Source organism: Bombus vancouverensis, chromosome 5 (genome assembly GCF_051014615.1).
Source record: "Bombus vancouverensis nearcticus chromosome 5, iyBomVanc1_principal, whole genome shotgun sequence".
Lineage (NCBI taxonomy): Eukaryota > Metazoa > Arthropoda > Insecta > Hymenoptera > Apidae > Bombus > Bombus vancouverensis.
Genome location: NC_134915.1, coordinates 13,714,386 through 13,739,603, shown reverse-complemented (window position 1 = coordinate 13,739,603; position 25,218 = coordinate 13,714,386). Strand labels below are relative to the sequence as shown.

Sequence of the window (25,218 nt, the reverse complement as noted above, 5' to 3'; positions counted from 1 at the left end):
CGGTCCTCGATTGGTCAGCAGAAAGGGGTGGCAAGCCCACGCATACGATTGGTCAAAGCTACCCTTGTAGTAAGCGAATACTGACCCTTCGGGGGAGGATTTCTCTCCCTTGAAAAATATCGCCGATCTTTCGCGCCCCTGGCAAACGAGCGGAAAGAAAACGCACAGGGAACTCGATGAAACGTATGCGGATAGCTTAGCGGCTTGCGGTGATTTGTTTCATGTCTTACGATTTCTTTTTCCCCTCCTTTTTTCCTCTACCTTTTTCATATCGTTTTCTGTAAATTTAAATAGAAATAGAGAAATATTGAAGGGTATATTGATTATTATTGACAATCCTTGATAAGGAAGACTGTCAACATAATACTTTACAAGTATTTCTAAACAGGCATATTGTTGATCCTATTAAAAAATATTATAACTATATAATACATTAAATCTGTACATCTTCTTCACGAGATATAAATGTAAATCCTGTAGATCACATACTTGCAAGCATCTCGTTACAATGGTATTATAAGTATTTATCACTTGAATTCAAACGGCATCAAGTACGAGCAAAGCATTGGCAAGGCGTTACTTGAATTTAGCCCTGTCGCGATTCTCTAATTTTTATATTACGATCTTGCTCTTATCTCTACAAATAAGAAGATTTTTAATGTCTTAAAAAACGCATCAACTACAATTCTCTCTCAACGTGCTCAAACTTGAGATAATTTTCAATATTAACAAAATGCAATGGGCCAAAAGATCAGCAAAAGAATACAGCAAGGTTACGAAACTTAAAAGTTGATTTGATTCGGAAGTGGCTTCGTCCATCGACAGCTAAGGGAAGAAAAAGCGCGATAAGAGCAGCCGGTCTCGCAGTATCGGCCGCAAATTGGAAAATCGAAAAGCAAAGCGTGACATGGTGGCCCGTGCAAAGAAACGTTCCAGTAATTGATTTAGGAGTATCCATTTAATTAGGCGGACGTTGTAAAGGCCGAGAAGAGATCGAGATCCGACAATACTTTCGCAGTTCTTTATCGGGAAACGGAGAAGGACAGCCCCGGGAACGACGAAGTATCGGCAATAATGAGATTGAAATTAATTCGACGTCGTGCCGGTCGACGAGATATTCGACGATAAGATAATTCAACAAATTTGCCCAACTAAGTCTCGGATTTTCGTTCCACACCAATGTTACTATTATTCGAGAGTATTACCCTCTTGGTCGCTATTTCTATTTTTTTCTTCTTCATCCTCTCGTTCCTTTTCTTTCTACTTTTTGTTGGCGATCCTTAACGCTTCTTCACCGTGAAACGATTCTCGAATGAAGGAGAAGCGAGACCTCTTGCCGCGAAGACAAACGAGCACCGTTTAATCTTTTAACCGGGAACGAGACAGTGGCGCGAACGCAGCCGAACTAATCCAGCGCAATTGTTTTCGTCCGTGTTGACTGCTTATCTGGCTTAACAGCCGACTAATTCCGCGATCTAACAAACTTCGAGGCCCTGGTGCCTCCTCCGCTAGTAGTTAACCTCCGGTTCCCGTAGTTTTTCACGGCGCTCCCTGTAACGCTGCAACTGAATACCGGACATTAAGATATACACGGCGAACAACGTAATCGCTTAAACGGCCGCGAGATCATACGTGTCTCTGACGAGATAGCGAAATGGCGGCCATTTAAAGGGAAATAAACGCGTTCTCGGGAGCAATCGCGAGGAATGAGAGAACGATGCTTGAGTGGTGTGGTATCGTTTGGTTTAGAAAATTAATTGTGCAATTGATCTTATATATATAGAAGAAAGGTCTAAGGTTTTAGGGTTAACTGTTGTAAGCTTTAAAGGTTCATAGCGTGTAAAGAGAGGAATAAGAGGATGATTAATAATAAAATGTAGTCGTGTATTATGTTGTAGGGATACTTGACAAGATTAATATATTTGTTCGTCATAGATAACTTAGTTAAATTATAATAATGAAGAATGTATATTGTATAAGATGAACGTGTAATACGTCCGAAATTTTTATTTGAAGCGAAAGGTTTTACAAAAATTAGACTTTCAATTTTAATTTTTGTTAGAATTGGTTTTATTAGAATAATAGTTCCTATTAAAATTAGAATCTTATTAAGATTTTATTTTTTTTTGTCAAAGACGTGTCAAAGAACGACACGGCTCTATTGGCATTCTTTAAACACAGCGATCCCTTTCTATGCAGGGTCTCTAACTTACCCTCGGACCGGTTCTGTAAGGGGTTGAAATTTTGTAGGGAAGTGTACCACCTATTAGTAGGCAACCGTGTATTACGTTGCTGCTGTACTTCAGGTAACTCAGGTGTATGGACGAAATAGGAAAACACTGCGAATCGATACTCGAATCTTAGTTTCGAAAGTATCCTTGATATTATTTGCAAATTATATGCACAGAAATTTGTGTTAACAATGTAGCTCAAATTTTCGGCAGCGTTGAGATTATTCGTAGGTGAAAATCGATAGTTTAATTTTAACAGAGATTCGACTGGGCTAAGTTTAGGACGCGCAATTAATGGTTACATTCGTTGGAGAATGCCCGAGTCAATATAATTCACGTAATAATAGCAAGACATTGTTACGCAGAATTTGAGAAAATTTCTATTTTGGATCGTGTTTACTATTATTTTATTATTGTTGAATATTATTTCTGTTTTTAAAGAGCAATTTCGAATACAAGTTGTTAGTAATTCGACTGAAACCACCGATATATCTTTTGTAATTATAAACAGGTGAAATTTGAAATCTATTATTTTTATGAGCTTCGCATCTCTACTTAGAAATAAAAAAAATCCCAATCAGCTGACATGAACCAATTGAATAAGTCATTTACAAATGATCTTTCCAAATTCATATAAAACGCCTGAAAAACAGAATAAAAATTGGTCGAAGGTAAACGTTGCTGTCGACTCTGTTACCTGTCACATGAACGAACAAGAGTATACAAATATATCTCATTAATCAGCAAGAATACAACTGGTTAACGGCAACGGAGAATTATAAAATTTAGAAAAAAGAAAAAGACAAATGCGAACGAAAAAGAAAATTTCTGTTCTTCGTGCTCGGTTGTCGAAACATCGCGATAAAGAAGACCTCGACTCTGTTTCCTAAAACGCATGTGCACCCGAAATCCCTAAAAATTCGGCAAAACTAAACGTCAACGACGAACTCGGAATAGCTAACGAAACGTCACGATAAAAGGCTAAAATTATATGCGTCCTTCTCCATTTCTCTGCCTTCCTCTCTACTCTCCTCTTTTTTCCTTTTCTTTTTTTTTTATCATACTGACTGCTGGTGCGCTGTTTTCTACGCCCGCGACGAACGGATGCGGACGAAGCGGCGACGCGACGCCGGAAACGCGGATGGGGTGGGAGTTGAGCGTTTGACATATTTTGTCCGGAAAACCGACAGATCAGGGACGATAGCGGCGTACGAGAAAGGGTTGGTGGTTGGGGTGAGCACAGGGGCACCTCTGCTTCTGACGTGGAGATTAGTGTCCGCCATTGTGGTGACGTCACCATAGTTAACACGCATTCAAACGACCGTGCAAACGGCTGGTGAAATTATTGACCAACGCCTCGCGAGTTTCGTCACCTCGTCCTCGTTCGTTCTCTTGTCTTCCTCCTCTCTTCTCGTTTTCTTCTTTTCTTTTTTTCAAAAACTCATCACAAGTCATTTTACGTAAAAATAATCGAATAATGGAAGAGATAGGGTAAAAACTGATTTCACGGTGGACAGTAAGATAGAGGAAGGAGATGATCTATCGTTGAATCGTGTAACGTCGAGTCTGCAGGCAGAAGTCGGTACCGGTTGACAGATGAATTGTGCCCCGAGGAACAATGGGACCGACCAAAAATTAACGGCATTGTCTTAACTTTGAATTCGCATGGCGGCTGGTGTTTGCCTCATGCCGTAGTCGATTACCACGAAACAGGGAGGCGCGGCTGGGCGCGAACGCATTCAGAAGAGAGCTTTCCTGGCTTTCGATTACGCGCCCGACGACGGATTGTCCCTGGCGTTACTGCCGCATTTCGAACTTTATGACGTGTAATTTTGGCTTTGACATCTTCGGGAGATGTACGAGCGAGGAGGAAAGGGAAGTGTGCGTTTATAGCCATCCCCTGTTCTATTGCGCAAAAAATCCGTGGAGTTAGCAAAGTAGATGTAAATATGAAATGTTGATTCATGTTGGATAGGATTTATCGTGATTGCTATTTTGAATCCTTTTGCTTTTTCAGGATGTGAATGCGACTATTGAATGTGGGAAAAAATTCGGTGATTTCATATATATTATGGCGAAAGCGTAGACGTTGATGGATGTATACGATAATTAATGTTATCCGCGAAATTGAAATATAGAATTCTCCCCATTTTCATTTCCAACTTGACTTTCTTCGAACATTTAATAATTGGTTAAGACAATCGCGATAAGAAAAAGAAAAATTAGTATATATCAGTTTATATCTTTCCAAGAAATAAACTAAGGACAGTAGAAACGATACGTAAAATTCAGATTAATATGTTTATATAGAACGTTTTATTACAAATTTCTAAACTTTTATGACTATGCATAATTTCTTTTTACATTTGGTAATATACAAATTTTTTGTGAGAATTTATTATTATTCTGTTCATATATTAAATGCCAAACTGTAACGCGATTTCGTTAACTCTTCTGCTACTTTACTATTTACGAATTTATTTTATAATTTTACTAATCAATTTAATAATACTTAACTATCAGAAATCTACAACATAACACAATTTTATCTAATTTTACCTGATGAGAAAACTGTGCTCAACCCCCGTGGTACTGCAACCAGATACGCGCTACAGTACTACCCATGGCTTAACGTGCAGGCGAACTATTCTTACCTGAGCCTTGTCCATCGATACCTCTTTCAAACGTGAGATGGCGTACAGCTCATTTCCAACAAACGTTCTCCCCCGTACTATGAATTTAACGATCGCTCAGAGAAATCGATTAAAAAGAAAAATAAGAAATAATAGCTCGATTATCTGATTCCGGACAGAGCAGAGGCGATGGGTTCACGCGACGCGGCGGTTTCGCACACGCGAGACACGTTGCGAAATGCATTATGCAATAAACGTAATAAGCGTCCAATAGTAATGGCTCGAGAGGAGTTAAACAATTTATGTAACGAGCTTTCTATAGCCAGCGGAGGTGTATCGAGATCTGGCGTGAGATCGATCAATTATTCTCGCATAAATTCGCTCTTGTAATCGAGGAAGACGATCGTTCGTCGAGATCGTATGAATTGAAATTTATCCTCGGCTGATACCTTTGGGTCGTGGATGACCGAAACATTTTGATTTAGATGTAGCGGCACAGGAGTCAAAGGACGATGCGAATCGAGAGCGATTCATATTGTTATTTTGCCTCGCGACATTGACACAGCCTTGACGCATAAAACGTAATGATAAATAAACTCCGGGCAAAACAACGTTGCCGCTACATGCAACCGTCGAATAAAGACAAATTTGAGTTCTCCGACTCTCCCCCGATCAGTATAAATAAACAGACGCGATCGCGAGCGAGCAGTTACTGTCCGAGTTATTGTCCAAATTATTATCTGAGTTACTTTCCGAGTTATCGTAAAAGCTATCATCAGGTATTAACGGAGTTAATCTTGACAGTATTTATACTTATATTTATTTAATTTATTTAAATATATTTGATGGGTTGCAACAGCAATTCCTCGTTATTCTATATTATATTCCTCTATACTATCCACCATATAGATTTAAGATTGATTACTCAATCTTAACTTTTAAGATTTCTTTTTCTAAATATTTAAAGTTTTTGTCATATAAAATAATATTAAATTTAGTTTAATAGATCAGTTAACGATTATAAATTGAGGATCTTCAGAAATATTTCTTGAATTGTATTGATATCGATTTATATGAATTATAATTGTGACTGTGTTTTTGAGTTAAAGATTCTACTTAGTTGAAAAAAATTATTTGAATAAATTTTGTTCATTGATATATACTTATCTTCCGCCCTTATCCGTTTCAATCAAAAATAGGATTAATCTGGTACAATATCTTTTATCTATCGATCACGCGATATAAATTTAATCGTGAAAATAATTTACCTGAAATTATGTAAACATATTAAAAATAACATTTTTTTGGAATTACTATAAGTCAATTAGTGAGTCAATACCTTTTACTGTTACTGAAATCTTATTTTTTCTCAGGAACAATATGCTCTTTTTACAAGGAATATTATTGTACCCAGCTTCGTTAACAATCATTGTTTGAGCGAGTTACTGTCAAAAATCAATCGATAACGATACCAAATAATTATTATTACGCAATATACATTTCAATGTTGAAAGACAAAAATCTAACCGAAACGAATATGTCAGTAATATTATTGAAACAATTGATAAGACGCAACGTATGCGTCAGTAACAGTGGAAGTCTTAATGAATCTAATCACTTCAAAAACCAATCTGAAGAACATTAATTTATAAGAGAATTAATAGAGATAATGTTTAATACAAAAACCAGAATGGGAGTATATTAATATAACACGAATTATTTAAAAACAATGTGGTTTATTTGAATCGCACAAGACATACACCGTATCTGCTATGTTTATAATTACGGACCTCCCCGTGGAAAATCTGGTCAAAGGATGTGTCGCGAACTTTGGCCAGTCTTTGCCCGAAGACGCCTTGTTTTCTCGTATTGCCTTAATGTCGATCCTCGGTTTTTTCTGATTTTTCATTTTACTTTATTTTTGTTTAAAGTGTTCGAAAGTGTTGGCAGGTCTTGAAAACCCAGTCATACCGTGTCTAGAAACCGAGCTTCGGATTATTTTTACCCTGGATCAGAAGATTTCATGCTAAAAATCCAATTTCCCTGCTACCGACTGTTTTTGTTCGCCTCCGTTTCTGCGCATCCTGCCGCGTTCATCTTGCGTGTGGCTCATTTCCCATCCTGTCGCTTACTATATTATAGGAAATACCTCTTCATATTTTTTTTCTCGTTTATTTATTTTATTTAACTGTCTAGATACTTCAATTCGCTATACTTCTGACGTTTTGCTCTTCGCTTTATTTATTTATTTATTTTTTATTTCGTCTGGGATTATCTTTTACCATTTTACGTGGTTTACCCTGTGTAGAAACGTTAGAAATCGATCGACAGGACACGGCGAGGCGAAATAACACGATTTACTTCATCCGCGTGAAAGAAACTTCAGTTTTCGTCGTCTGGAATTCGTTCTGGAAGATTCCACTTTCGCGGCGAATTTACTCATCGTCTCCTGTCGATCGAATCGCCCGCCGCGAGATTTGCGTGTGTGATTGTGTTCTTTTTCTCTTTTTTTTTCCTATGTTCGCTTCGTGAGGCAGGGAACTTGGTCCTATGTGGGATGAATTCGAATAAGAAAGACGAGAGAAACTTTTGGAAACGAAGCGCGCGTTTCGTCGCATCGTCTCACGGATTAAGGTGATTCTGTGAACTTATAATTCTTTTTTCTTTCTTTTTACCGTTCCTTTGATTTAATTCTTTCTTGCTGTTTTACAGAATTAAATTTTTCGAAAGCACTCAAGAAGGACGAAACATCCATCTTTTAGATAATTGCCCCATTTGTTTCTCTTTTATTATTCGTATTCTTATAATGTTCACGTGCCGATAAAATGGCCAACAAACATCCTCGAAGATAATGATGAACGAAACAACGCGTTCTCGTGTGCACGAAAAAGATTGATGCAATTAATATTATGATGATTTTTATTTATTTCTCACGTTTGAACGCCGACGATCATGTTCGTCTGCCTTATTCTCCGCCCGGTTCTCCACCTCCCTGTATTCGTTTCCCATTTTTGCTACGGGCAGTGCCATATATTTACAATATATCGTATAAACGGAGCCTGGCATGTACGTATTTCAGAATCAATCTAACAAACGCTTTTTTTTTTCTTTAACTAGATAACGAGATTTTCATTTTTTTATCATTTTGCCTTTTACCTAGGGCCGTACACGTCTAACACCGAGACAACTATCTTGATATGAGTTTTTTTCTCCTTTTATCCCTTTATTACTCACTCGTTATTGACATTCATACAATACACAACGCACGGAAAAATTGAACAAACTAACGTTCGATCCTTTTTCCTTTAACGCGCAGACGCACAGTTTCAACGAACTCATACATACACAAAAATCGAGAAACGCACACACATACTATACTCCAGTTACTCTTTATCTTATTGCCTAGATCATCTTTTTTTTTTTATTTAGGAACAGTCCCCTTCGAAAACGTTTACAACGAGGCGTTTTTCGGGATAACGAAATGAACGAAGGAAAAAAAACGAAAGGGAAAAAAACAGAACTATACAGTACGCAGTATAATGGAACGTAAGAGAAAAGGAAAGATAATTGAAAGCTGGATGCATCGATCGTGCGAATACAATATGTAAGTACCTCAGTCTTCGGTTTCTTCCAACGAAAAAAACGGAGAAAGTAAAAGGATAATCAGTTAACCAACCGTCGCATCGTTTGGACGCGCCACTTGGTGGACACGACGATTTTCGCAGGATCAACGATCCGTGTTCTCGATCCTGCGAAAGCCGCGCGATATCCGATCAGCCGCGACGGTAATAAATATAACCAACGAACAAACGCGCTATAATAATAGCGCCAGCGTGTTTTGCGACCGCAAAATGACCGTCGAAGATTTCTCGAACGCCCTTCACACGAGCCAACCACAAAACTGTCTCTTCAACGTCTATAGATCGTATTTTTTTCCAAATCATCGGCATTATTTTTCCCGAATTTAGTTTTCTTTTTGTTTATTTTTATTTTCTTCGTTATAATTCTTTTATTATTTGCATTAATTTCTTTTCATTTTTATTCGATTTTTTCCTGTGAACGTGAATAGACAAATTTTTATGACTAGCTATCGAACGTTAATTAGACGCGTTTTTTTAAAAATCCGTTTAACATAGCGCCATCGCAAAAACAACAAAGAGAAGTTTCGATAGAGAGCCTTCGACGAACATCTTCGGCCGACGATCATCGCGCCGATAAACCTAAACAACTTTGGCATCTTCTTAACCATGTAAAACATCATCTTCGATAATAATTTAATAATAGCGGAGATAAAATAATGAAGACAGCGCTTACAGTCGCTTGTAACCGCGTTAATAATAGTTGCAATGAATAATAATAATAATAATAATAATAATAATAATAATAATAATAATCAGTATGACAATAATAATAATATAATAGTAATAATAATAATAAAGTCAATAATTAATGTTAATAATGACAATAATAATATTAATAATAAGCAATAATGGAAACATATATAATAATATTAGATAATATTAATAGACAATAAAAGTACTATGATATATTTTACATAGGATCAGGGGTGGAGCTTAAAATCTAGAAAAAACGCAGCGCACACTTCCGGTTCACGCTGTATACGATTAATCGTACATCAAATACTCTCTGTATTCCTAATCATCGATAGCTAAACGCTGTTGAATTATTATTTAAGGGTGGATTTGAGGTTTTTCGAATATCGATGTTTCGCGCTTATATACATACACAAAGGATAACTTCGAAATCGCTCACGTGATTATTCTTCTTCTCGATGGAAAAGAATAACCTGCCATTTTTATTTTCTGGCTTTTTCGCGTTTTCTTTTTTTTTTTTTTCTTCTTAGAAAACAAAGACGGACGCTTGATGTACCGAAGCGACGTCGTCGGTGCAATGTACAAAAGGATTATTTTTCCCCTCCTAACCCTCTAAATCACTCCTCTCTCCCCCCTCTTCTCGACCTTTCACCCTAAACGCTATACGTACGAACTGGTTGCAGGTTTTTTCATATTATATAACGTAATGTACATACATATACACGCGAACACGGGTCTCCATTACACATATATACATATATTACGTTATACAGTATTAATATGCGATAATATTCTCTATCATTATTAAATAAATAATCTTCAAATGCAATAATAAAGTTACTATGTTCATTATCCTATGTATAATATTTATATTTTGTATAATTCATCCTCTCGCGATTTTATATTTATGTATATATTTATACATTTATATATTTTTTTATACTCTTTATGTATATAATATGTATATTTATATATATTCATATTTATAGTTTCTTTATTTATAATTATTTACTCTTTTAAATAGTTCTGTTGAGACTCGCAAAGTGGTAACCATTCGTTCGTTTCTCCAGTTCAATGTTTAAAATCGTCTTTATTCATTGAACCAGTTTGAATTTTTCTTTATATTCGGTTTCCTTCAATTCGGAAACCTTTCTTTTTCATCTTGAAATCCTCAAACGTGGCTTTTTAACTTTCGAGGCTGACATTTGTCGTTGTTCTTCGTTTATACAATGATATACATTCCTTGTATTGCCGGGACCGTTTCCAGGTCACATCGATCGGCTGTTTCCTCGTTCACCGACCTACCGCCTCCTCCAACACTGAGAGACGATCCTGGACATTTGACCAGAGAAAATTATTCAGAGTACACTGCAACCGTGTCTTCGTCTGAACATTTTAAGGTTCCTTGTCTTCGTCCAGGATTCGCCTTTTTGCCCTCTGTTTCACTTCCAAGGAAGAAGATCCCCTCTTCAGTACACCGGGTATGGTGGTCTGTGTGGCCACAGTGGCGGGATCGGCGGTAGGCTTCCGTTCCAAGATCAAGTGTCCTTGGTACTCAACGAGGAGTCCTCGTCTTGGCTACCAGGATATGGCATGCCTAGTTTTGGACCTTGCTGCACCACAACCACGCACTTTCTCATGTGCTTCTCCAACGTGCTTGGCACCGAGAATGGCATCTCGCAGAAGCGACATTTGTACGTGTCTTTCCCGTGTCTACCGTGTGTCTTCATGTGCCTGGTCAGTTTCGAGCTCTGTGCACACGCGTACGAGCACAACTCGCACTTGTACGGTTTTTCTCCTGTGTGAGATCGCCTGTGTACCGTCAGGTTCGAGCAATTCTTGAATACTTTGCCGCAATACTCACACGTGTCGTTCCTGCCACTTCGTTCCTTTTTCAATAAGGGACTTGGTAAACCTTGAAGGGCTAAACTGGACGTGGTAGCCTTCGTTGCTTTACGGAATTCATTGTTTTCTAGGTAATGAGGACTCGGTAGCCAGAGGCCACCGAAGTCCGGCCCCGAAGATCTGGGAAAACCCTGACCAGAGAATATATTAGGTGTGGTTGAGGAATTGAAGTTCGTGGGCGATAACGCGCTGTCTTTCTCCTTGTTGTTGTTCAGAGAGTTGGTCATGTTAGACGGCGATTCCGTTTTAATGAAACCGCCCCGGTGGTTCTCCTGCAGAGCCTGCCTATAAGCCTCCGAGTACTGTGCGATATTACTTAATCCGAACTTTTCCATCAAATCACCGACTAAACTGGCAGGTTTCTGCTCTATTCTACCACTGCTTTCTTCTCCGCTTTGACCTTGAGTAGTACTCAGATCCTCTGGTGTATTCTCTTCGGTATCTTCCCTTTCTCCTTTCTGTTCGTTTTCGTCCGCTTCATCGAGATCCATATTCTCATCGCAACTGGAACCATCGTCCGGAACGGTTTCGACGCTCCCTTGAGGACTAGCCGCGTTCAGATTCTCCTGGTGTTCTTTTCTCATATGTTTCCTCAACTCGGCAAAGCTTGGAATCTCCATTTCGCAAACTTCACACCTCGTCGGCGTCGTTTGTCCATCCTGCGTTCCATCCTGTCCATACTGTCTCTCCTTGTCCCTGTGACTTCTTCGATGCACGATGAGATTCGACTGGAAACGGAACTTCTTGTCACAGACCTCGCACGAGTAAATCGTTTCTGATACGGAGTCTGTTATGATGGGTGTCGAGGCGACAGGTGGACTGGTCTTCTCGCTATCGGTCGAATTATTATTGTTATGATGACCAATCGGGCTCTGACTGTAGCAGGGCGGCGAATTTTCCTTTTGGTGATTGTTATGTGTCAGTATTGTAGCGTTGTTCGACGCTGGACTGGGAGGTTCGACAGGTTGACTGTGATTTTGTGCTGCTGGCGGCTGTTGTTGCTGTTGAGCTGCGCTCGGTACAGGTACAGGCGGTACCGGGGCCGGTGGGTTCGAATTCGTCGTCGAATTACCGCTACTAGGTGGAGCCGCGCCTAAGGACGGATTAGCGAGGCTCCTTAGGCGCGCCGAGTAAAAATCCAGATTGGCCTCGAGTGGAGGAGGATGCGCCTGTCCGGCGAGGCCACGGCCGTGCGACAGTTCGGCCAGGTTCGCCAGATTCCGGGCATTGTTCAAGGAGTCCAATGAACTACGGACCAAGGGATCTCCCAAATTTAAACCGTCCATACCTCGAAGCGGATCGCCAAGATTTTGGAGGTTTCTCGTGGCAGTCTGTAGCTCCTGAAGGCCTCTATACCCGGCCAGAGGATTCAAGGCCAAAAAGTCCGGCCTAAACATGGGTGGGAAGCTTCGTTCGAGGTGTTGAGGTAACCTTAGAAAACTGTGAAGCGGATCGCCAACAAGGGACGCTGAGGATTGAAGTTGTTGTCGTCCACTGCTACTGCCGCTGGAACTCGTGCCGCCGGATGAGTTTCCCGTGGATGAGCTTCCGGTGGATTTACTGCTTAGGTTCAGGTGGTTGGGTGGGCTCAGGTGATGCGTGTGAGTGGGTGTGGGCGTTGGTGGACTTGGCGCGGGTGTGTTCGACGAGGAGTTCGTCGATGACGACGGGGAAGTGTAAAGACGGGCGCCATGGACGCTTTGTACGTGCTGGAGCAGCTCCCACGCTGACGATAGTCTTCTGGAACACTGCGAGCACTGCAGCCATCGTGGTTCTGAAACAAGATAATGTAGATGGTCTCGGTTAAATACTTGAAAGTATAGATTTTTGGAAAAGAACTCATTGAAGGAAGATATAGCGTTAATTCATAGTAAATTGACAAATCGAGTATTTTAGGAATATGTGGGACTATGTTGATATGAACAGCTACAAGGTGCAAAGGTTTCCTAATTTTAAGGAATTCATTTTCTCGTCACAAACAGTGCAACGATACACGAATCTCCGAAAATTTCTGGATTTCGAAGCTTGTGGGTTGCTTTTATTTTATAAAACGAGAATATTTAATACTTAATGCGGAGGGGAACGACTTCGGTAAATTTTAGATTAAATTAAAATATAACAAGTCCACAGGGTCGTTGATGATTCTCCGGCAGTAATTCGAAATGGGTCCCAGGCATTTCAGCTGAGCGTCGGGCGGTCCACTGTGGGATTTTAGTCGGTATAGTTCGACACTACCCTGCCGCTTCCAAGCGCGGGTGTGTGTGTGTGTGTGTGTGTGTGTGTGTGTGTCCATGAGGATTTCCCCATAAAAAAAAAAAAAGAAGAGGTCGTTGATGAATGTCTGCATGAATTTACTTGCACATATAAAGATACAGAAATGCATCAGCGATCGTCTATGTACAAGAAAAGACTGATTATTTCCGTGACGTAAAAGACATGGTATTTACATTCCGAATAACGAAAAATGGTATAAAACCGAAAACTGTTCAAAAAGCCTTGATCACGCCTAAGATAAGGAAGGATCGAAAATCGCATAAAATATTTCACCCCGAAGCAACACTCCTGCGGGCGATCACGCGTGCGATAAGTTGCAACCGCATCAAACAGTCCAGAAGATTACCGTGAACCACGATGATATATGGAAACACGGGGAAAAAATCTCTCGTCAAAATTGTAGAGGGACAAGGCGACACCACCGCGAGAACATGTGTGTCTAACGTGTGTCCGACCCACGTATATAGCAAGTTCAACTGGCTATCAATTTTCGAGGCACCCTTAATTTCGCGGAATCGGGATAGAAATCGGGTCCGCCGATTGAATTCGGAATTCAAACGGCGCGGCTGTGTCAAATTGCGGCCACGCGGGGGCTTAAAAATAATATCCCCGACAACGATGCTCCGTAGTCGGGGGGGTTGAAAAGGCTGGCTCGAGGCGAATGGGGATCGGTTCAGACTGAAACTGACCCTTAACGACTTCTCGACCCTGCCTCTCGCTCCGTCGACGACCGCGGGAGGAACTGGTTTTGAATTTCAATGTTTTTAATCCGGAATATCAGATTTTCGGCCATTTTTCACGCTCCGGAGACGACGCTTTACGCGGTGCTAGGGTGTCCGTAGGATTTTATTAATTCGTGGCCACCCTCTCGTAAAAGAGGATGAAAGGAGACGAGAAAAAAATGGAAAGAAAGCGGAACAGACGTTGTGATGGTCCCTTGTTTCGTACCGCGGAAATGCCATTCAACGGAGGATCAGGGACATATTCGAAGAACTCGTGATTCCGGAGGTTAGGGTGATCGTGAATTAAATTTGTTTGGAAGAAACGTGGAGAGGCGATGTGGAATTTGTAAGCAGAGAGATATTTCGTTTGAGGTGTAACGATAGTTGAGATTACGAACGAGGAAAAATGCAATTTAAGTTATATGAGCGAGGATTGTAAATAATTCATACTGTGTCTCAAGATACATGAAATTGAAGTTTATATTTGTGTTCCGTGACTTTGAATATTTGACGAATCTTTTAAACAATGACATGTATTTTTAGCAAATTGTATTCCTTTCAAAGCATACTTTATCTCTTCAATATGCCACTTGCTTTTGTCTCATATGTTATAGAATCGTGAACTCATACTTATCAGGAGTTAATATATTTATGAATTTCAATGAAATATTGGGAGAAAAGTTCTGCGATTTGTATAAACGAGTTAGTGTTAGAATACAACATAAGCAAAAAATTACAGTTTGTTCGAACGTGGAGGAGAAGCGTGTTAGAAAATTAAAAAGTCGGGGATCGGTTCACCTATTATACCGTTTCAGACTGATTTAACATCGGGAAGAAAAGTCAACCGGAGAGACAAAAGATCTGGGAAAAATAAAAGCGGCCCTAATTAAATGGCTGTTCGAGATAGGGGAAGATCTTTGTCGTTGAAGGAAGTCTGGAAGCGAGAGTCTTAAAGCCGAACCTCCTCTAAATAAGACCTTACATTTTACTTAAGTTTCTTATTCCATTCGAATTGAGTCGTTTGTTACACCAAACGGAACGTTCTCGTCGATCGTTTACTCTTCTGAATTCTCTTTAAATCGTATAAAAGCAGTACGACTTGCGAATAAAATGATCAGGTTCTAAAGTTCATGTAGATTGTTCTATTTTCAGTGCTAGTTATACCTTACGGTGTTTCATATTGCTCTATCGTAAATGTCTTTTAAATTAACTGTGAATTAATAGAAAAGAAAATCATGGATTATTTATAAAAAGCAATAAAGAAACTAACTACTAGCAAGCATTTAGTGCCAAATACATATGAGCTTTTTCGAACTTAAATTGATCAATTCCGCTTTTTATAAAGTTATGAATGTCGCATTATAGAGATACGCAATTAGTACTCTACATCTCAACAGAAAAACCACATTTTCGTAAATTTATTGATCATAAGAGAATAGCGCAAATAACTGTAAATTTCAAAAAAGTTCTTACAAAGTAATGTTTGCAATTATCCTGCTTGCACGCAGTTTAATTTATAAAGTCGATCCGCATAACTTCTGAACGATTCACATAGCCATTCATTGAAACCACGATGAATGCGTAGAATATTCCAAAAAAAAAGAGATAAAAATTCCGAATACCAATGGAACAGGAAAACAACGAATTATACGATTTTTGGTCACACCTCGGTCTCGTTACTGAAATTATTCAAGAGAAACTGCTTGAGAGCCGCGTGGAACACACAGAAGCGTGTATCAACGATGTCCAATAAATGAATCACGCTGGCGCGGATCCCGGCGACAATGGGACACGTAAACAATGAATCCTAAATTAAATTAGAAACAACTCGAGGGACGTCAGCTTCATAAGCGATAGGATATACCCCGCGACAATACACAATAGAACACATATCGCCGCGTGTAACAAGGTGCTAAGTAGAATAACGAGGCTGCCGGGTGGGCGACAGATTTTTCTTCCCCGCCTCGCTGACCTTTCACCACGATTACGTTTGCGTTTACGCGTCGTGGTAAGAAACGCTCGCGGAATGGAAGAGGGAAAATACCGTGATTCCTCGCAGATAACCTCGTTCCAACGTCTACCAACGTTGCGTCGGCTTCGAGGCTGAAGTCTGAAGTTCAAACGTGATCGTATATGCAGTGTACAGGGGAAAATGATGATAGATAGATTCGGAATTTTTATACAAATTTATATTGTATTTTTATGGACACAACTAAAGAAATAGTAATTAAGAAGAGATTCGTTCTATCTATTACAAATTATTATAGTTACCTGTTATACATTTTTACCTGCAATGTACTTAGAAACGCCTAAAAATGCACCTGTTAACAATTACAACAAGTTCATTACCTTGGACAATTTAAAGATTTTGTGCATATTATGTACATGTTCGTGTATTGTCATAAGTACATAAACATTCACGTTCCATTTATCGCAGAACGTATTTATCGATAACATTCTCAACGACAATGAATATTTTTCCAATATTACTTATATTTCGCACAGCTTACTTCAAGATGTAATTTATTTCATGATACAGCTTGTAACTTCGATTTGTAGAAATCATTAAACAGAATTTCCAAACAAAACTGAAACGGCTACACGGTTATCTCGACAAGCGGTAAAACAAAGGAGCGCGATACCGCAGAAACAGGAAGAAAAACCACTTAATTTTCACCGCGTCATCGATTCGACGAACCTTTTCGAGTGCGAACTTGGCTGACCCCGGCGAGGAGAAAATTAGAAAGCGAAGAAAGGGACGAGTCACGTCACAAATGAGGGGTCATCGAGTGGCAAACCGTGAAAATTTGGCATATTGTTTCACGCGTCTGGCCCTCGGGCGAGCTTTCGTCGACCGGAAGTCGATGATATTGCCGAGTTCCCTCAAACTCGTTGAAGAGGGGACCCGACACCGAGGAAGATAAGCAAGTGCTCGAGCATAATAAAGGTGTATCGATTCACAGGCGGACGCTTTTCATATGCAAACGTCGCGGCCGGCCATCCGTTAGGATTATTTCTTTAGATTTTCCACCATCTTCTTTCTCTATGGATGCTTCTGCCCTTACTGAAGATGCGGCCGATAGAGAAGCGCATCGATCACGATTTATAGAGTTCCACTTTACAACGTGAATGGTGTTGCGAAAAAAGTACTGCGGCTATGGAAATCATTGGAAATTTGAAAGTTCTGTATGAAGCTGGCGTATAAAAATTATTAACAAAAAGAAAATGAGAAAATTATCTATATATTAAAATTATAGTTAGCGCGTCTTGGGTATTATTAAGTTTGCAAGAATTACATTTTCACATTATTACATAGAATGGATGATATATAACATATTAGAAAATGTTAAATACGTGTGCGATCACCTATGAGTCGACAACCTCAATTGAAGGTTAATTTTAAGAAGAATTTAATACAATTTAATTATTCAATTTACATATCATATTGTGAGAACGTAAATGACCGAATCATCTAGTTCTAGACTAATTCTCTCTTTCTATTGTTAGTGTGTATGTCCTCGTGCGTGTATGCCGAGCCAATACACATGACGTTGTCGAGCCGGCGAGCCGCCGCGGCTTTTCCGAAAGGGCCCGGCTTTTCCTTTTGTCTTTTAACCGTCGATGTCGATCACCGAGTCCGATCAGAGTGTGACGAGCAGTTTATAACGAGCCGGTCGCCGGTGAAGATCTGCGCTAATAACGAGTCTCTACATTCTACGCTATTGAGAAACAATTCTCCGTAACTTCAAAATTACAATGAATTAATATAAAAATTTAGTACAATATGTACATTTTAAGCGTTTTATGAAATTTTCTACATGAATAAACATAAAGAGTCGTTTTACAAAAAGGCAGATAAACTTTAATAACTTATTATTATGTTTGTCTGTCTATCATACAATAATCGTATCTTTGAACGAGAACTTGATCAAACAATATGCAACTAAATATCTACTAAAGAATTTTGTTAATATATTAAATACTAAATATATGTGACATACGATTTGATGACAAAAGCTAAATTCGTCGGAGGTATCGTGGGATCAAATAACGAACAATGTGGTCGCATACGAATACATGTTCTTCCGGTGCTCGCGATAGTGACCGAACGATTTTCCTCAGAAATTGCCCGACAAATTGGCCCACGCGACGTTTACGGGCAAATCGTTCGGAATGCCATTGTTTAACGACCATCCAAACCCTGGTCATCCTACGAATACTTCCTTTCAACCCTTTCACGGAAGATTTCACACGAAACCTAGCTACCCTCAATCGGTGGGTATAGTTCCCGCGAAATAATTTTCCAAATATTCTTCGTCTCTTCAATACGCTTTTTTCAAACGCATTTCTCATAGACTTCTAACGTGTTCATTTTACAAACTTTTGGAAAAATTATGAAATTGGAAGTTATTCTTTCATAATACAATATTTTATATATTTTACTGCATGTGCTACATACTATATGAAGACAATAAGGTGGAAATATAATAAGTTCATTTTTATTGATTTTCGTAATTTCAGTATTCTTAATATACCATAGCTGAAAAATAGATTCATAAACCCAGAAAGTTTTTTAAAGGAAAACATTCACTGCATAATGAATAATATTCAATATTCACAAATGTTACGTTTATCGTAAATCAGGGTCTATCGTAAATAGAGATTTATCTGCTGAATATTTGGAAACCATATTTTCTACTTTGAATATTTCATATATTTTTATAGATGACATGAATTCTGCATATTCTCGGCTCTTTAAATTTTTCATAAGTGCATAAAAATTCTCAACCTGTTTACGATTAAAGGTCAACTACAACGTCAAAGAGTACGTTCAATTTGACACTTTGCACAAACCTGGCAGGAATGAAAGAAGCAAGTCAAATTCTAAAAAAATATCTGACTGAGCCTCCAGGAGCCAAATTAGACAATTCTACTTTTTATTAATTCCTTAATTTCATTGCATAAGTCCACGAGGAATATTGAATTCTCAAGAAACGAATGACTCGCTTCTGGAAGTTCATCCATCGCGAAAAGATGACGCGAATTTAAAAACCACTGTTTGTAACGTCATTACGTTCCTATGCTTTGTGTATGCGAAAGATTCTCACAAGAAGAACGTTAAGAATGAAGAAAACCGCATACAGAAAGTGGAAAATTTGAAACTATTAAATAAATTCATTTGATGTTCATATGAAACACCGCGAGGCAAAGTTTCAATCGGTCAATCTCTGTCGAACAAGCATAATCTGATCCCTGATTGCGATGCGGCGCGCGTTGTCCCTTTTAAGTGCAACCCTTGTACGTAGGACAAAGTGCATACGCCGCATACGTTGGCTAATCGATATTTTAATATTGTCACACGCCATTCTGGATTAAAGGGCTTTCGGCGTATGCGTGTACACACACGTATCCACGCGTGTGGTGACGTGACGAACAGCAGATGTGCCCGGTTTGAAAAGCGAGAAGATTTCCTCCGACGAAACTGTATCGTTTTAATAAATTTTCGTGCTGTCCACGGGACGTTCGTCGACCGAAAATTCCGAAAACAATCGCCTCTGGACGATCAATAGTCGTTGCCAGTAATTATCGTTTCATAATTAATAAATCCTGGAAATAGTTATCGCTCGGTGATCACGACTGTTGTTAACGTACCTCTATTTGAGAATAGCTTTGGTAGAATTCGAAACGAACTGCTTTTTGGATCTGTAGAGATCGGTCTGAGATGTAAAGAAACCTGATTTTTGGAGACACGTAAAATTGAATAGGTCCTGCCGAGTCTTGCGTCTCGCCTGTCACGTTCAACTTCTTCCAGATTTAATGTACGTAAGCGTAGTATTATTTTAAATATAGCGTTTGATCTGCGACTCTTCGTTTAACATTCTGTTAATTGAGAGATTGATAGTTCTGTCTTTTATTTTTTTTTATTTAAAGTTTCAGAAGTGTATTAACATGTTGGTACTTGTACGCGTTTGGTTATTTTATTTGCTGAACTGGATTGTAATTTTATGGAAATATTTGCTGAATGAAATGTTCGATCAAGTTTGCATGTCTTATTTTCATATTTCTTGGATTAATCCCTTTTACGAAATAAATTTCTGTTAGAGGATCTAAACAAGATGAGATATATAGGTCATAAGAGGAAAAATTGATAAGCCACATTATGTGCCACGAGTCTTTGGATAAAATTTGTTACTGTATCCTACGGCTAAATATAATGCGAAAATGTTCCTCAAAGAAAACACTTTAAAAGCTTTATCAAAAAGTTACAACAGAAATGTGGAAATAATAGTGGTGTTATTTGCAATACAATGCAGAGCATGTACAGAATATCATGATTAGATAATTATAGAAACCTTCCATTTCTCTATCGTATTAAGTACACGACAGTTATCATATCAAAATTAATAAACTCAATAGAGTCTTATTATTTCTGACTAATGTGCTTTATGGAATAAAGTGATATACATATATTTTCTTTCGCACAAAAGCTTCTCTAAAATATACGATGAACCGATTTTTTCTTTGAAATGCAACATATTCCAAGCATAATTTTATTAAAGCATTAAATTCAATCTATTGTCAAATGCACTATATGTTATAAACATCGCTGAAACTTTCATGAATCGAAGCTCTCTCTTTAAATAAACCCACATACTGTTCGAAGCTTCCCGCGACTGTATTTCTCGTGGTCACTACAATGTTGCAACGCGGCTGGCTAGCGTTTTCTCCGAGACTTTATGTCCCTTGTTCCCCTGTCCAACCGCAAACGTCAAGAATGGACCACGGTGCCCATTAACTCTCTCGTCTGGCAAACAAACGAAAGAAAAGAATCTCGAAGCGAGAACGTTGTGTTCTTCTGTTTGAAATAACAACATTTCCAAAGAGAGCGCGTGCCAAAAATATTGCTCTTCTTCGAATGTTTGCGCGTTATTGCGTTCAGCTTCATCTGCCAAACATGGTGCAGTTTAAGAAAGAAACGAAAAGAAAAGGCAAAGTGAGGACGCGTTTATCTTAGCAGTCTGAAACGTTGCTGCTGTTACTTTCTCGTCTTCGACTGTGACACTTTAATTGTCTTCGTTGAACCTTCGCCGCCAGGAAGAAGACAAATGAAGTTTGTAGCGAGCTTTTTAACGTGTCTTTGTTAAAGAAGATTGGCAAGGGCACGAGGATAAAGGGTTGAGAAAAAATTGAAAACCGAAAGAAGGTCGTGTAAAATGGAAACTTACCAACCCTTTATACTTTGATAACTCGTGTGACAAGACCAACGATTTAAGTAGATTCTTCTTATCAAATTTTTTGCGACCAAGGATTTGTTTCAAAACGAGAAACATTACGAGTCAGTAGCCTTCTTCATTTTTCTGCTTCATATGGGTTGAAACAATACGATACAGTGAAGTGCAGTGCGAAGGATTAGTCAAACATGACTTTGTAAAAATGTTCAGAGAGGTTTCTTCGAAAAATTGATGACTTTTTTACTGCGAGGAATAAAAACAATGTCTATAAGATTCACACGGTATATAGAATATTAATTAACAACTTAACAACAACTACTTGTCATCTAATTAAAATTCAATACAAAACCATCGCGCTATATCTATTGTTACCATCAAAAAGATGGTAAGAACACCTCGAAACTAAACGTTCGAGGAAGAAGTCGTCGCGAGTAACGATGACGAAAATTAGAGGAAAAATCCTTAAAAAATCTGGTAGAAAAACACGAAGAGGGGGTAAAAAGTGAAGACTGTCGCGCGTATTGGCACTGCCGCTACAGTGTATCACTTTTATGTCGTCCTCGTTGACTTCCTTCCTTGCGGGGGTGAGAAAGCAGGGAAGAAAGAAGGGAACGGAAGGGCTGCAGGAGCTCGAAACCCTGAGATACAACCAATTCGCAAGCAATTCTCGTGGCGCCTCGGGCGGTCCACGAAGACGAGCTAGCACGAGAATGACAGAGAAGGAGAAACGAGTATAAAGCGAAATAGAAAGAGATGGAAGAGGTTCAAAAAGGGGACGCGCGAAGGAAGCATAAAGAACCACCGTTGGAAAAAGCTCGGCCACGAACGAGAATTAATATTCCAGACAAACGTGACAGATAGATCAAATCTGCATCTCACCGGGAACACCAGTGTCAATTTCGACGGATTATCGCTGCTTGTCTCGGTTCCTCCTCTTCATCCCCCATGCCAAACTTTCGTTTTTCCCTGTAACGTCAATCTCCACCTCCTTACGTTTCTGTTTCTCAGGAGACAACCGCGAGAAGATTTTTTTTTCATTCTCTGTATTGGTTTCAGAGTCGCTGATCTTCTTCGTCGGTAGATATAATATATTTTTGTCGAGTTCGTGAAAGTGAATGAAAGTCCTTTAAAAGAAGTAGCTTTTGGTAGCTTCTATCGTGAAGTTTAAACGATAAATGCCACAAATGATGACAAATAGTATATGTTTGTTAGATTTTGTTGTATTTTTTGTGTATTGCCAATTATCAGCATGAAATTGACCACTTTTTTATTTTTTTTCGTTAGAAGATCAGCGTTAAGCGAAAGTCTACAAGTTTTAAAACTCTCCGAGGTTTCATATTATAAAACATGTTTCCAAGATCATTCAAAGTTTCTGTAAACGAAAAATTCAAAAATTTCTCATCTATATAATATTCTATAACACTATTATGTTATCAAACCTACTTATACCAAGTTAACCAACCTCAACATCTTACTCTTTCGAGAACCAAACTACGTTAAACCCTGTCACCGCAAAGGGTTCAACACATCTTCCACTTATTCCAGCTAAAATATTATGTCAAAAGACACAGTTGCCATTTTCACTCATGAACGAACTTCATCAAAAAACTAAATAAAAGGCAGATGATCCAGAGTCTAAAGTCTAGAGGGCTCCATTTCCGCTTCACTTCGTTTCTCTCGATCGTCTCCGATTCAGGTTACTTTACCTAGAGACAAACTACAAACTAGATACACCGTGATGTCGCAGATCAACCGGTTCGCTCACATTTACGCATATTATCCCACGAATTCACACATACGTATTCGCGTGCGTGCTCGTGCAGCATTGGCTCGTGCGGACCACGTGGCCAAACAATAGGACGATTCTAATTGGGCTTTTGGACGTGGCCGGTCGATGACAAAAAAACTGGGCAAAAAAGGCGACGAAAGGGGCTTATCCAGGAGAACAAGTCCAACGTGGACGCGGTGTTGGGGGATGAGCACCAGGATGGGGTTAACGCTCTTTCTCCGCGTACCTAGCAGAAAAGGGGGACCGGGGATGCTTCAGCGAGTTTCACGGACCGTGATGAAATTTTAAAGAGACACACCGGTGCGCTCGCGCCGGATCAACAAGCTGTTGCGTAATTATTATCGTTTGCATTAATCAAGCGGTGGCCGCGGTTTGCCCGCGATGGAGGATCAACCCTTCGAGTGTGAAAAATCTTCGAATACGAAGGGATGACAGCGAAACGGGGGTAAACACATATTTGGACGCCTGGGTTGAGATCTTCCAATGAGGTTTCATGATGTTCGGACGAGTTTGATGATGTTTGATGATGTTTAATCACGTATTACTGCGGTTTGTATCAATTGGTTTAACGTGTAGCAAATGTTTAACTCTAGAAGAGCTAGTCGAGTCACTTTGGATTGCTAGCAAATATAATTAATCCTAAATGTTTAATTTTTGAAAGAAGATAAGAGCGCTTCTATGTTTCGTTAGAAATTATAGCAGATTATTATTATTTATGATTATTTTATAGCGATTATTTTTTACGTATAGCGAAATATATTGAAGATAAATATTGGGATAAAGAAACTGGTATTTCTATTTAAATATGTATACAGGTAGGATGAAAGTAATTTAATGTGGAATTGTGTTTGCATGAGTTAATTAGAATTATGTATCACTGGAATCTGAGTCTGAGGTAATAACGTATAATGTATTATACATCTGATTGTGAGTAGCTAATAACTGTTATATATTAATGATAATTAATAACGTTTTGCATTTTAATAAGCATAGATATGAAGGTATATAAAGGATTCCTGAATGCAGTTAGCATTATTTGTTATTAGCTTTTTCGAACAAGTAAACTATTATAGGGTTACGTTATTGATAATGGACATTGCTATTCATTTATTCTGTTATTCATATCATGAAAAAACAATCATTCGTTTTTAATTGGTATCGTTGGGTCATAGGTTACGATAATAATTTATGCTAGGTTCGTGTTAAATTACTTAATCTTACAGTATAAAGATTACTAATGATATTTATCGTGTAAAATATGAAATTATATAAAGTAACCTATAAAATCTAAACCTACCATAAATTAAATTATTTTAATTATTTGTAATAATTACTAATTTATAATTCAACGATGCTACTTCAAGACTAACGCAGAAGATCTAATTGTGATTCTTTCTATTAAATACAATACAGTCTATTGCACGAAACAGCAATCACATGAAAGCTTATCTCATTTTAAATAACTCGACTTCAGGCGTTTATATTGAATTAATTCCTTGCTTAATGATATTTTAATTGCTGTAGAAACATGTCAGACGACAAATTATTCGTCATCACTAATTAACAATTCCCAATTTGAAGAATGGAAACAGTGTTAGCGTTCGAATTAAATTGCACAATTTATATCACAAGTGACATTTGATCTTATTAAATCAGGGGTTAAATATTTGAATAAAGTACTTGGTTCGAAAAAGTGTAATAAGATCAAAAATTATATAACAGATCTGTTTCTGCAACTTTTAGTAGCTTCAATGGAACGCCTAGTGATGTCAAACTTTTAATCAGTAGTGTACATATAAATCAACGTTGTTTCATCGATGGTAATCGTTCCAATCGAACGATTATTCCGCCAATACCCTCTCATCCACGACTTTCCTATAATCGTCGCTTTTCGAACGGGACACAATTAAGATGGAACGATTCTTAAGTCTTAAGGAATGGCCGGATCATTCCGGAGCGAGCGTGATAATATTTGCAAAAGCGAAAACACGCTAATTGTAAGAAAGAGAGCAGAGGAACGACCAGCGATTCTCATTGAATACCATTACCGGGATCCGTCTTTTCTCTCTTTCGTTTCCACCCTCTCTGTCTTTATTTC

At 38.6% G+C, this 25,218-nt stretch overlaps 1 protein-coding gene across 1 annotated transcript in view; it reads right to left on the bottom strand.

Moving 5' to 3' along the window:
* Nucleotides 1-6,604: 6,604 nt before the first annotated feature.
* The window catches only part of Cph (BCL11 transcription factor chronophage), a 48,616-nt gene continuing 30,002 nt past the window's right edge, over nucleotides 6,605-25,218 (bottom strand). The window contains exon 3 of the mRNA XM_033332834.2: nucleotides 6,605-12,877. Within this exon, the coding sequence (XP_033188725.1) occupies nucleotides 10,737-12,877 (2,141 nt within the window). The 3' untranslated portion in view covers nucleotides 6,605-10,736. The remainder of the gene's footprint in view (nucleotides 12,878-25,218) is intronic.